This window comes from Filicampus tigris, chromosome 11, assembly GCF_054856515.1.
Source record: "Filicampus tigris isolate MCC_2025a chromosome 11, RoL_Ftig_1.0, whole genome shotgun sequence".
NCBI classification, from domain to species: Eukaryota; Metazoa; Chordata; class Actinopteri; order Syngnathiformes; family Syngnathidae; genus Filicampus; species Filicampus tigris.
In genome coordinates, this window is record NC_141227.1 from 2,738,685 (window position 1) to 2,752,557 (window position 13,873).

The window sequence follows — 13,873 nt, forward strand, 5'->3', positions numbered from 1 at the left end:
ATTGAGTGCATGAAAAGCATTGCATCCGTTATGCTGTGTTCTTCTATGATGTTTCTGTGTGCCTGTCATTTGCCGCAACCAGGATAAACCAGATTGCAGCCTGGTGCAGAAGGCATGGCTGCAATGTGTAGTGCCAGCGGTGGTGGATTCTGAGAGCTCTGTCCAGGAGAAGGCCCTGGAGGCTCTAGACCACGTCTTGCTCAGCCAGGTCAAAGCATACTCTGCCTGCCGCCATCTTGACACCAGTCAGAGGCTGACCTGGAAGCTGCTAAATCTTCTATGTGTTGAATATCAGAACCTTAGGTTTGTCAGTTTGTTCTTTATTCAGAAGCATGAATTATGTCACGTGAACTTCAAGTACATGTAAGCTTTTTGTGTGTTTTCCCAGTTCCCAGTTTAGTGTGTGTTTAAAAAGATCGAAAACCCCTAATTTTATGTGTCCTCTAGTTATGTTTATATACACAGGAATTGTTGTTTTTGTTTTTTGTTTATTTCAAATGTTATCTTTTGTTCTCCAGCCAATGTATCAGTCAGGCCGTCACCATCTGGACTAAGCAAAACAAGTTAACTGCGACATTCATAGCTAATCTGATTTCACACACGGAGGCTGATCACAGTGGTGGAGCCTGGATGCTGCTTTCCAAGGTAGTTGCATCAACTGCATCAGCCAAAATTCCTTATGGAAAACTCATGGATGCCTGGGACAACATGGTTAGGTAAGGTGGGCTACATGTTATCTACAAATTTTGCATTGTTAGTCTGTGATTAGTGAGCGTCCAGGTTTTATTTTATTTTTTAGTTCAAAAGATGTAAGCGTGACAACCTGCTGTCACATTATGTGTGTGATTGGAGAAATTTCTGCTCACTTGAATGAAGACACAAAGGATAGGATAATTGGTGAGTGATCTTTACAGTGATTGGTTATAGATCAGTGTCATTTCTTTTAAGCGGTCTGCCTTAATTGTTTTGTTTGTCTGCAGATGATCTGATGCGTTGGTTGAAGTCCTTTACTATGTCTCTTGAGGTTATCAGTGCTGCTATAGATACTCTGCATCAACTTGGCAAAAGTGAAGATGTCAATCAGACGCAGGTCGGAGAATATGCTTTCTTATTCTGTAGCTTCCATGGTATGAGAGTGTGTCATTAAATCCACAAACAAATGTAGTCATAATTGTTTAGTTTCATGTTCTAATTTGGTAAATTTAAGTATAGTCTATTGCGCTGCTGCTTCTGCTGCTATTACCCACTTTTGCACTTTAAAAGAAAAATGTATTCATTTACTTGAAGGTACAACTTTGCAAAGTTTTTACGTGAATGTTTTAAATTCATTGGTCTTAGCTGTTAGACTCGCTGATGATTTGAGGTTGCCCTTTTATGTCTGTCTTTTTATCTTGCGGACCACAATGGAAATAAGACCTTGATGCTTGACTGTGTGATGAAACGTTTTAGTGTTCTATCTTCTGTGCTATCAGCTAATAAATTCAATCAATCAAACCTCTGATGAAATATGACAATTTATTAATTTTGCATAACCCTTGTCCCCTTAGGCTTTCCTGAGTCATCACTGTGGTGAGCTGGTGTCAATTTGTGAGGCTTATCTAGCTGGTATCATCCTGAATGAAAATGGGACCCACAACATTAATGAAGAGCTAATGGTGAGACCTATCTACTTCACTTTATTTTGTAGATTAAAGAAACACTATAATTTCTGTGTAATAGTCAGTGCTGTGAAAAAGTATATAATTAAAGTAAATAGACCACCAGTTGTTTAGCTAATACACAGGTGGGCAGAATCAGAATTGTTGGCCAAGTATGTAAAAACACAAACGGAGTTTGTCGTCACAGTCACGACCCTTCCAAGAAACACGAAAAATAACACTACCAGAGGGAGACAGAACGGGAAGCCCGGTGGTTCACTTTAGCGCCCCAGTTTCTTAGATGAAAAACAAGAAAATATGGGGAATGAGGGAGGGATAAAAACAAGGCCCAATCTATGCTCCTTAAAAGGGGACCATTGTATGGCCCTGGGGGGAAAAAAAACAACCTCCTGCTCTATGCACAATCACATAACGAAAGACATTACAATTGAACTCTATTGCATGCACATGTGGAAGGAGGGAATGGGGGGGGGGCGGAGTGACACCCAGGCACTTTATCCAGCTAGCGCATCTGCAGCAATAGCAGAGGAGCTTGTGGGAAAGTCAACAAAAGCGGTGAAGTGTCAGGGATGTCTAGGCATTGTGTGGAGTCGTCAGTTGTGTAAGCGTAAAATCTGAGTCAGTGTTGCAGCCAGCACGCCAAAACATGTCATCTCGTTGCCATGGAGACAGCCTTGACTGCGTGAACGGAAACAAAGCACAGAAGAATGTGGAAGGTGAAGGATAAACGTTCGGTAGCATCACTTCCAGTAGAAAGTCCAGATTAGAGGCTGACATTTTTTCGAGAATCCTGCAGGATTCAACTTCAACGTTACCTTTAATCACAAGATTGGCATGGTGCAGGATAAAATGTTCACGGGAGTACGTAGGCCTGTCACAATTATCACTGTATTGACTTATCACTAGATGAGAAAAAAGGAGACATGATCATTTCGGACTAAATCATTTGCATGGATGTTTGTTTACAAACATCAATATTAAGTTGCGCATTCTCTCTAGCTTTCCTGTCAATCATCTTGTGCCCCGCTGTGCAAGTGTGGGCACTAACACGCACGCATTCACATTAAGGGTGAAACAGCTTTCAAAACCAGTTTAAACAGTTTGGTTCGACTGTATAAATTCAGGTTCGCGTGGATTAATGCGACGTAGCACTAATGCTAGCCCATGCATTTGGCTAACAGCTCTCGTCTCTTTTTGTCCAATTTCATTGGTTGTTTATGCACCATTGCTTCTGTGAACATTTGCTAAGCCCGTCAGGATATCCGTTTCGAGTGCTACAATTACTGAGTCTGCATCTCCTGCATCAAGGAAACTTACAGCTTGCTTGAAATTGCTATACATTTATACAAACACCTTCACATTCAGGCTTTTATTTACGTGAGTATTAATAAGATCAGTTGGAAAACAACCTGCTGCACGATATTGGAAAAGTATGTGATATGCGATATGGCTGTTGTTTATGGTGATATTGATATTATTTAACATGTACCTAAAGGAATTACCAGTACATTTTATTATCTAATGAAAGGGTTTTTTTTTTCATGCTGCAAAATAAGCAAGCTCAATGTGTTCTTAGATAATTAATTGTTTTCCCAAATAATCTTCAACTTTTGGGTTTCAATGCACATTTAAATTTGCATCTGACTGGTCAAATTCAGATAAAAGCATTTTGGTAATAATTGAAATCACGATTATTCAAACAATCATTTATATTTTGGTACAAAACAAGAAAATGTTTCAATGTAAAAAAATATAAAGACAAATTTCCTTGAAACAGTATAATTATCTAAGTTCCTTTTGGACCAAACAAAATTTATAAAATTAGTTATTATAAAATAAAAAAGGAGAAAAATGTATAAATTCAACTTTGATTTCCTTGTGTAAACAATGTGTTGGATAAATGCATTTTAAAAATAGTTTTTTACGATTGTACCTTTTTTGTAATGGTGGAGTGTCGTAATTGTAATTGAATTTTGATTAATTTCACAGCCCTACTTTGCGATATACATATTGCATAGGCCATTACCGCGGTATGTATATTTTTTTCAATATATTGTGCATCCCTACAAGGTACCTTTTTTTTAAAATTATTTTTTATTTTTTATTTTTCTTTCATTCCAAAAGTCTCACAGGTAATAAACCAAAAAATATGTACTGAAATAATTAGTCTACTCTAAATTTTGTCATAAATGTACTTAAAGGGGGAAGTCAACCCCAGCATTAAAAAAATAAAACCCAAAACATAGTAAAAAAAAAAAAAAACACCATTGATTGCGATAATTTCAACAAAAAATATATTGTACAGAAAAATATATCGTGAAAGACCTACCTAAGAAAGGAGTTTGTTTTTAAAAATAATTCTGTTGAACCAGAATTCAAAAGCATTCATTATCTGATCTTTATTGGTTAATTTCATTAAGTTTGAAATGTATTATTACTTTAATATATATTTTTCTGTATTTTATTTTATTTTCATTAGCAGACATTTACCAAGAATTGTTTCCACGTGTAGCTGGTCGTATTAAGCTGTGTATGTGAACTGTAAATGTGTCTTTCAGGTGAAACACTTACACACTTTTGGTGTTGCGTCGCTCAACTGTCCTGCCAGAGTGTCCAAAAGAATGATCTTGCTTGTGGAATCTGTCCTTACCACACATTCAGACAAATTCCTAGGTATAGTATTACATGGATTTCTTTAATTTAATTGGGTAAAGCACATATATTTTGGGGGAAAACCCAATTACTTTTTCTTTTCATTTTTGTTTTTGAACGGCCATCTCAGCAAATAGTTTTCATTTTTCTACTTAGTGTTGTGTGAAATTAAACATTTAAAGATCGTTATGAAGTAAATCCTCTCCGTGATCCGGCACCTTACCGTGGTGGAGGGGTTTGTGTGTCCCAATGATCCTAGGAGCTAAGTTATCTGGGGCTTTATCCCTCTGGTGGGTTCACCAATGGCAAACGGGTCCTAGGTGAGGGACCAAGTTTGGTGGCCTCAGTATTGCATTTCTGCTTTTTGCATATGATGTGGTACTGTTGGCTTCTTCAAGCCGTGATATTCAAACTGCCACTGGAGCGGTTGCAGCCGACCGTGAAGCAGTTGTGTTGAAAATCAGCACCTCCAAATCTGAGACCATGGTCCTCAGTCGGAAAAAGGTAGAGTGCCCTGTCCAGGTCGAGGAAAAGATCCTGCCCCAAGTGGAGGAGTTTATGTATCTTGGGGTCTTATTCACGAGCGAGGGCACGATGGAGCGGGAGATCGACATGCAGATGGGTGCAGCGTCTGCTGTGATGCAAACTCTGTATCGCTCTGTCGTGGTGAAGAAGGAGCTAAGCCGAAAGGCGACGCTGTCCATTTACTGGTCGATCTACGTTCGTACCCTGACCTATGGTCAAGAGCTGTGGGTCTTAACCGAAAGAACAAGATCCCGGATACAAGCGGCTGAAATGAGTTTCCTCCGCATGGTATCCGGGCTTTTCCTTAGAGATAGGGTGAGAAGCTCTGTCATCCGGGAGGGACTCAGATTCGAGCGCTGCTCCTCCACATCCAGAGGAGCCAGATGAGGTGGCTCGTGCATCTGATTAAGGAGACCATCTGGACGCCTCCCCGGTCAGATGTTCTGAGCATGTGCCACTGGCAGGGATCCCCTTGGATGACCCAGGACACACCGGAGAGACTGTGTCCCGTTTGGCCTGGGAACGCCTCGGGATCCCTTCTGAAGAGTTGGAAAAAGTGGCTGGGGAGGGAGAAGCCTGGGCTTCATTGCTCAAGCTGCTGCCCCCACAACCCGACCCCAGAATGGACATAAAGCAAATAACTTATTGCAGATATCTTTACTCCCCATTTCCTCTTCTCAGTCACAATCCAAATGGACTAATAACACTTTCAGATAGAAAGTTGGACTGAATTGCTTCTCTCTTTTTCCAAACAGCTAAAGTTGTATTGGAATGTCAGCTTAATCATAGCGGAAAAACAGAAGTAATGTTTGGATTCCCTTAAGATCAAATCTATGCATTTTAACGAATGAACTCTTATAAATGACATTCATTCAATGGTAACATGGTTGACAGGTGGTCTTCTCTGTTTAAAATTGACAGATTGTCAAAATGCGCTACCAACTTCACATCCGGTCTCACAGTTCAAAGGAAACTCGCTGCCAACCAAAGTCAGAGCACATGGTGTCATTACTTTGGGTAAGCAAACACTTGTCCTGTTTTTATTTGCAAATGATGGAGAAGGAGTGCCTTTTTCTTCAATGCTTTCTAACTGGATCAGGTAAGCTGTGTCTGCAGCATGAGGAACTGGTCCAGAAGTACCTTCCTGTGTTCGCCAGAGAGCTAGAGCTTGGTACAGAAGTCGCTGTACGCAACAACATTATGGTCATTATGTGTGATCTATGTGTTCAATACACAAATAGAGTGGATCACTATATCACCAACATTTCTGCCTGTCTACGAGACAATGAAACAATCATCAGAGAGCAAACTTTGATCATGCTGACCAACCTCCTCCAGGTAGGAAGAAACTAAGGTTCTGCAAAAAAATTAAGTTTGAGAAAGATATAACTCAGTGATGTGAGAAAATGTGTTCTTTCTTTTTTAGGACGAGTTTGTAAAATGGAGGGGTTCTCTTTTCTTCCGCTTCATGGTGGTGCTAGTTGATCCTGTCCCAGCCATCGCCAGGTAAGCCACACACATTTGACATCCTGTACATCAGGGGTGGGCAATTAATTTTGCAAAGGGGGCCAAGCCAACATGCTAACCTCAAATTTGTCTGTATTTTCACTGCATTTAGAGAAAGCATATTGTCTTCCTTCAATAAACTGCTACATACTGTATGTAGATCTGGTATGTATTGATATAATTAGGAAATACTAATTTTGAACAAAATGTCAGTATAAGCATTCATTAAATGACACCTTGACACTTTAAAAATTATAACCGAAATTGTGAAAAAAAAAAAATGTGGAAGGAGATGCAGGACAAAAAAGTGGTCGGGATAAAATAGAATGAGATTAAAGTATAGGGATAACATATGTGTGAAGGCCTTTACCTTCACACAATAATTGAGAATCACTGTGTTTGTGAGAAATAGACAATCTTGACGAGGGTTCCTTTAAAGCAGGGGTTTAAATGTATTGATAAAATAGAAAATGACAACTCTTCATTTTCCTGATCAAAAAAATATATAAAATGAACTTGTTAGTGAAAACATGGCCATCCGGCCCAACCATCCCTTTAATTGTTGGCATGAATAATTTAACCACATTCCGTTTTCTGTCTGTTCCAGTCTGTGCGAATACTGCCTGGTCCACTTACTGCTGAAAAAGAATCCAGAAATGTTTAGTCAGCATTTCATTGAGTGTATTTACCACTTCAATTCATACAGTGGACACAATTCCTACAACAAGTTCCCTCAAACTGAAAGGTAGGAATTTGATAGGCCCCACTTGCCAAGAGAAATATCTGCTAGGTCACTTTTTTTTCTTTTTTCCTTTTTCATGATCCATTACGCTGCAGTGCTTGTTCTTTCCTTTACCAAATATATTTCAGTGAAAAAGTTCGGTTCTCCCTAAAAGGGCCTCAACACCGTGAGAAACGTTTTCGGATTTACCGGTTTCTGCTGCAACACTTCACTGATGCTCAGCGCTTCAACATCACCAACAAGATGAACAAAAGTGTACTGGGTAAGCGATTAATGCGAGGACGTTTGTGATGCAATACAAAAAAACACACGCACGCACACACACACACATTTAAATGATGTTTGAAGAAAATGACACGAAAAGCCATTTGGTTAAAATTTTTGTCGTCTTAGTGATCAAAAATAGTCATCGGCCCAGTAACACTGATCTTGTGACAAATTGGGTAATTAACTGTAACAATATGTTGCGAAACACAATGACCTTTGTAAATCTTGAATTTTAAATCTGAGAGAGACCCCGACTTCAGCGACTGGCAGTCACTCGACAATGGCGAACTCCATGGAGACAGACTGTGAATGGCAAAACATAATTTATAAGATTATTAAACATATATTTATTTATTACATTAATTTAGTTACTTTGGATTTGAAATAACTTCACGTAACACGTGTTTCGTACTGACTTGGTGAAGATATGCCACTAGCTCCCTGCATGATGTTATTTGGTGAAATGAATTAAATGCTTTGAAGATAAAATATACCTAAAGGGAAGTCAACCCAAACATATTTTTTTCAAGGATATGTTCGATGCAAGCCCACTCGTTGAAACAAGGCATTCTGATGAATATTGCCTTTGTGGAATAAGAGTTATAATCCACCAGTTTTTAGCCATCTGTGGAGGCGGCCATTTTGTCACTTATGTCGATTGAAAATGACATAACAACTGCTCAGGGATCAGGTAACGACCAATCACGGCTGACCTTTTTTCTGAAGCTGAGCCGTAATTGGTCGTTACCTGAGCCCTGAGCAGTTGTCCATGTCATTTTCAGTTGACATAAGTGACAAAATGGCTGCCCCATGATATGGCTGAAAAGGGGTGCATTTTGCTGCTTAACTCATATTCCACAAATGCAATATTAATCAGGATGCCGTGTTTCAGCTAGTGGGCCTGCTGGGAACATATTTTTGCAAAAATATATGTTTGGGTGGATTTTCCTTTTAAAGAAATTTCTGAATGTTTGCTGGAGGTTAAAATTTTGAGGTTGTAACTTTCCACGGAAGTTGGTGTGGAAACGTCTTTCCACCTTTCTCGAATGCAGTATAGGCAATATTAATGATGGAAAAACTTTTGAAATGATTTATCTTGGTCTCTATTTTTTATTCTTTTTTTTATTACACTTGAACCTGACATTTAAACCGGGGTGTATAGAAGTTTATATACTCCTTTGCAACTTGGAGTGGTGACATGATGTGGTTTCAACAAAAGCCTTCAAGACCTACTTGTTCCCTTACATCCTATTCTGCCTTTTTATATTCCAGCCTGCTTTGCAAATGAAGAGCTGCCTCTAGATGCAGACGGTGCAGATATTTTATCAGAGACCTTCAACATACTGACTCTGAAAGAGATGAAGCTTCAGGCCATGTCTCACACACCTGCAAGTGCTGCAGAGGAGGAACAAGAAGAGGCGCAAATGGCCACTATGTCAAAAGCAGTTCTTCAGGCAGCTCAAAATAAGGTGGTTTCTCAGGTGAGTGGGTCTAGTTAATATTGGAATGTTTGAGTGTACTTCTTTCTTCCTCCAAGTAAATCCCCATTGTTAGGTTCAGGTTGAGCTTGCTTTTGAGCTTGTTTCTTTGATCTCCAGGTCAGGAAAAAGACCTTCATAGAGAACACAGTTCCTCTAATCATCAGTCTTAAGCACTTACTGGAGCGGAAACAGTCCCCTGTCCTCAAAGATCTCACGGCCTACCTGCAGGTTAGTATGTCACACTGCATTTTTTCTTCATCCATTAAAGAAGGGTATTTTTGTGCACTCAGGATGTAGTGTCATAAAAACCCCAAATAAAAACTGAAATACTACAGTACATTGATTGATTGTAGAAGGAAATGAAGACACCGGATGTGTGACACAGTGATGTTATTTGTATTAGGTGACAATGCAGGACTACCGTCATGAAGTCAAGGAGGTTTTTGCCGGAGATGAGCAACTAGCAGCAGAAGTGGAGTTTGCCCTTAAGGAAACCGAGAAGGAGCGTGAGCTGGAGAACCGGGTGGACAACTGCAACCTGAATGAAGACCCCAAAATGCTTCCTGCTCAGGTAGGAAGAGTGAATTTTTGGTCAGAATACTTCATTTATTGTTTTACTCAATTTAAGAAACCTGAACAAAAATTGAGAGCTGCAACTAACGATTATTGTAATAATTGATTATGTTGATTATTTTTGGAGACTAATCGGATTTCAAAACATGCTGTCATTTTTGTCCCTTTATTCAACAACTGGACATTTGAAACTGGGTACAGAAATGCACAAAGAAAATTAATTACAGTGTGATTCAGTTATGCGCTTGGACCATAAAATGGCAGAAAATAGGCCAAAATGTAAAAGCACATTTTTGTAAATGTTTTAATTAAACTCTTTCATGTAAAAATTGTTACTGATGAGAGGATGAAATTCTGAGGATCTGAAACATTTTAGGTCTTAAACAATTAATTAACAAAAATATTTGATGCGTTTGATTATTGATTTGTTTTCGTTTAATCGTTGTACCTTTTACAACAACTAGAATATTAGTTTAAACCCATTACAAACAATTCTCAACCGAGGGAACAATATGGCTTTTTTTCATTAAATATTTCTAATTATACTAAATAGGCGTGAACATGTACAATAAGTATAACGTAATGTTGGAACAATCATTTTGAAATCAATATCTGATTGGGCAGGATTCTGTTCATAAGCAATACACCAAACCACAACATTTTTGACTTGATGTTTTCTTTCATTTTCTGTGCTTTATGGTGTAATGGTCCTTCAGCTCATGACTGTGGTTATTCTGGTATCTTCTGGCAGGCTTCAGTCCATTGCGCTCCTCTTTTGTCAAGGCGTCTCCATCCTTTCAGCTTTTCCACACCACAACCGCTGCATCCAAATCGACTTCCTGCTAAACTTTCACAGAGTGAGAGGTATGTTTGCGTAACTTATTCCGTAAATGTTCCATTTCTATTTTATTTTATTATTTTAGTGTCTTTTTTTTATTATTTACGTTTGTGTTAAAAGGTTGTCTGTCACCTAAAAGTGAAAAATTAACTTAAAAAAAAAAAAGGTGTTCCTGAGACTTTTTTAGTTAAGTGGATTCGTTGTTGCCTCCCTCACATTTCAGACTGGATTTAACCCATTAAGGCCTAAAGCGCCCAGCTCAACAGCTCCCCAAAACCTAAGGTCGTCTTTGGAATAACCCTCAAAAACCTGAAGTTTTCCCAGAAATTCAACACCTAAAAAATAATTAATACCTCTAGCAGATAGAAACATAATTCCAAAAGAATTTGAGAGCTTAGACATGTTGCTTTCACACAGGCCCGAGTTTATTCATCTTTACTGTTTCAACTGAAGATGTAAAAATAAAGTGTCAGTGCAAAAGAAGCACTATTTTTAATTTAAAAAAAGGAGTGACCATCCTCCCTTCCGTTACAAAGACGTTTATATCGTCATTGTCTACAAACATATGTCTTAACCATATATCATGTTCGACTGGTTCCAATGGTTCAAAGTCCACAAGCGCATCGTCTTTTTCAGTGCCGTCACTTATTTCAGAGCTCCCGCGATCGACGGCGTCCGCCATTATGACTCAAAAGAAATCCAGAACATCCTCCGCGGGCTCACGACACCGTCACATGTATATTTTGATACATTTCATTGGCTAAGAGAGCAAGAATTGGATTAAAGAGAGGAAAAAGACCAGAGCTGGGCAGCGGCCCTCCGTCCCCGGTTTCCGTCCTGCATATTCAATCGTCCTTCACCGGCGACAGCCAATTAACGTTGATTACGTAATCTTTATGTCACGCGCAGGTGTGCCGCACGAGCAGATGAAAAAATTTCAAACAAAAACAACTGACACACACGCACACAGCGTTGTCATCGTTGAAATAAAAAGAATATGGGACACATGTCATTGCATCTGTGGGATCGCAAGGTACACAACACTGTTTTATTTTTTTATTGTTTCCTTACTCGACTGCGTGTCAGGAGTTGCCTCACTTGCATGTGACGCGGTATCGGTAAAGTCCGTTCTCGACATCGGTTGACTGACTCCAAACGACTGGGACCTCGTGGGTCGATTGAATATGCAGGACGCAGAGCTGATGCCCAGCTCTGAAAATGACGTGTACGCTCTGCCGGCTTTAAAGTGGGAAATCAACCCCAACGTATTTTCTTCAAGAATATGTTCCCAGCAGGCCCACGAGTTGAAACACGGCATTCTGATTAATATTGCATTTGTGGAATATGAGATAAGCAGCAAAATCCATCCCTCTTTAGCCATCTCAGGGGGCGGCCATTTTGTCACTTCTGTTGACTGAAAATGCCATCACAACTGCTCAGGGCTCAGATAACGACCAATCACGGCTCAGATTCAGAAAACAGGTGAGCCGTGATTGGTCGTTACCTGAGCCAGAAATGGCTAAAAAAGGGTGGATTAACTCTTATTCCACAAACGCAATATTTATCAGAATGCCTTGTTGCGCGCCCGGGCCTTAATGGGTTAAACAGAGAAGCTTCAAAAGTGAATCTGAATACAAGTATGCATATCCATGGTTATGAAAATTAAATGTGTGTTGCAGGCATATCCGTGTCCTGGCCAGAACCAGGTCAGAACGGCAGTCAAAGTTCATCAGTCTGGAAAGAACAGGTGCATCAAATGAAGTTTAAACTACAATTGCTGTTCTTATATTGTAACAATACCTGTATAGCAACAGACTTGAGATGGTTGAGTTTTTAACAAGTCCATAACGGGTGATTTACTTGAGTCAGCCATAAAGCAAAACTTGCTATACCACTTGAATTCCAGAACTTTTGTCAACATAATTTGTATTCTTTTACTTCAAAAAGAAAACTTTCCCCTTCAGATGGTTGCTTCCTCAGACTTATGTTTGTGCCATGGTGCAGCGTGTGCTTATTACAGTAACCGCTGTGAAATCACAGTAATGAATGCGCCTTGACAAAATGTTTAGACTTGTCTCTGTCGCGATGTCACTTCATCATAGTTCCTTGCCACCACGACATGTCTTTTGGCACGATCTTGTGGCATATTTACATGGTTCATAAACCACAAACAAGTGAATAGTCAAGTTTTTCAGTGAATAACACAGGATAGGTTCCCCAAAAATGTGCTAATCGGAAGGGAAGATGTTTCATTTTGAGCATAAATTGTACAGAACACTGAATTCTGTGCACCTGTGCTATTTACAGTACAGTAAATTGTCTCTGGGGATTTGTATGAATTAATGTGGAATGCCCCAAAAGGCAATTACATCTGTTTTTCTTTTGTTCGCTCTTAAAGGGGACGTCAAGCCAAGCATATTCTTTTCAAGTATATGTTCTATGCAGGCCCACTAGTTGAAACAAGGCATTCTGATAAATATTGCGTTTGTGGAATAAGTGTTAATCCACTCGTTTTTAGCCATCTCTGGGGGTGACCATTTTGTCTTCTGTCGACCGGAAATGACATCACAACTGCTCACAACGACCAATCACGGCTCAGATTCAGAAAACAGGTCAGCCGTGATTGGTTGTTGTGAGCAGTTGTGATGTCATTTTCAGTCGGCAGAAGACAAAATAGCCGTCCCCAGAGATGGCTAAAAACGAGTGCATTTTGCTCTTAACTTATATTCCACAAACGCAAAATTAATCCGAATGCCGTGTTTCAACTAGTGGGCCTGCTGGGAACATATTCTTGAAAAAAATATGTTTGGGTTGACTTCCGCTTTAAGCGATCTTTACGACACTCAATACTCTACCTAGTTGAACAATTCATAAACAAGTTACCGTAGGTTACATTGCATGTGTGTTGCAGAAATGTTTCAAGGAGCTGTGAATAACAGAGCCATCAGCACACCGAACGGTATGATACCACAACAATGTTTACACAGCGATGTTGGTATTACCTCACTGTATTTACCTCACTCTCTCCACCTCACACCACCTGTTCCAGGTGTCGACATCGATGTCACTTTTGAGGAGGCAGTCAGTGCCATCTACAGTGATAAAACAAGTAGGAAATTTCCCTTATATTTATTTCTGAGAATAAATGAGATGTTGAGAAAGAAGTCCACCTATTTTATGCATGTCATGGTTTTTTTTTTTGCCAAATAATGTGGCCGTGCGCCAAGAAATGTTCCTCTGATCTGAAGTCAGTTTGAAGTCACTTTTGATGTGAATTTAGCAGATAAAGCTATTAAGGCGAAGATTCCTGTTGGAGAAACTGAACATGATCAATTATTGTGACTGGGGAATGGCGCGATAACATTTTTTTCATATCCTATAGGGCTGCCAGAAATGATTATTTTGCTTGTCGACTAATCACCAATAGTAGTCACGCTTTGTCGACTAATCAGATATGTAAATCACGGCAAATTGCAGCAGCAAGCTTACAGCTTGAATTCTTTATGTACAAACTAATCATAAAGATATTTAAGATGATAGCATATTCCACTTTGATTAAACTTTGCAACTTAAACCATCATTTCTGACATGTTTATAAATGAGGGATCAACTTAAATTGATAGCGATACTC

General features: G+C 39.4%; 1 protein-coding gene across 2 annotated transcripts in view; it reads left to right on the forward strand.

The window, feature by feature from the left end:
• The window catches only part of ncapd3 (non-SMC condensin II complex, subunit D3), a 30,909-nt gene that overhangs the window by 13,145 nt on the left and 3,891 nt on the right, over positions 1 to 13,873 (forward strand). For both annotated transcript variants that reach the window (XM_086045799.1, XM_086045800.1), the window contains exons 16-33: positions 83 to 303; positions 519 to 716; positions 800 to 897; positions 981 to 1,090; positions 1,548 to 1,655; positions 4,217 to 4,331; positions 5,757 to 5,852; positions 5,935 to 6,173; positions 6,262 to 6,341; positions 6,949 to 7,086; positions 7,212 to 7,345; positions 8,623 to 8,831; positions 8,949 to 9,059; positions 9,235 to 9,402; positions 10,156 to 10,268; positions 11,922 to 11,989; positions 13,154 to 13,201; positions 13,292 to 13,351. In XM_086045799.1, coding sequence (XP_085901925.1) covers positions 83 to 303; positions 519 to 716; positions 800 to 897; positions 981 to 1,090; positions 1,548 to 1,655; positions 4,217 to 4,331; positions 5,757 to 5,852; positions 5,935 to 6,173; positions 6,262 to 6,341; positions 6,949 to 7,086; positions 7,212 to 7,345; positions 8,623 to 8,831; positions 8,949 to 9,059; positions 9,235 to 9,402; positions 10,156 to 10,268; positions 11,922 to 11,989; positions 13,154 to 13,201; positions 13,292 to 13,351 — 2,314 coding nt within the window. The remainder of the gene's footprint in view (positions 1 to 82; positions 304 to 518; positions 717 to 799; positions 898 to 980; positions 1,091 to 1,547; positions 1,656 to 4,216; positions 4,332 to 5,756; positions 5,853 to 5,934; positions 6,174 to 6,261; positions 6,342 to 6,948; positions 7,087 to 7,211; positions 7,346 to 8,622; positions 8,832 to 8,948; positions 9,060 to 9,234; positions 9,403 to 10,155; positions 10,269 to 11,921; positions 11,990 to 13,153; positions 13,202 to 13,291; positions 13,352 to 13,873) is intronic.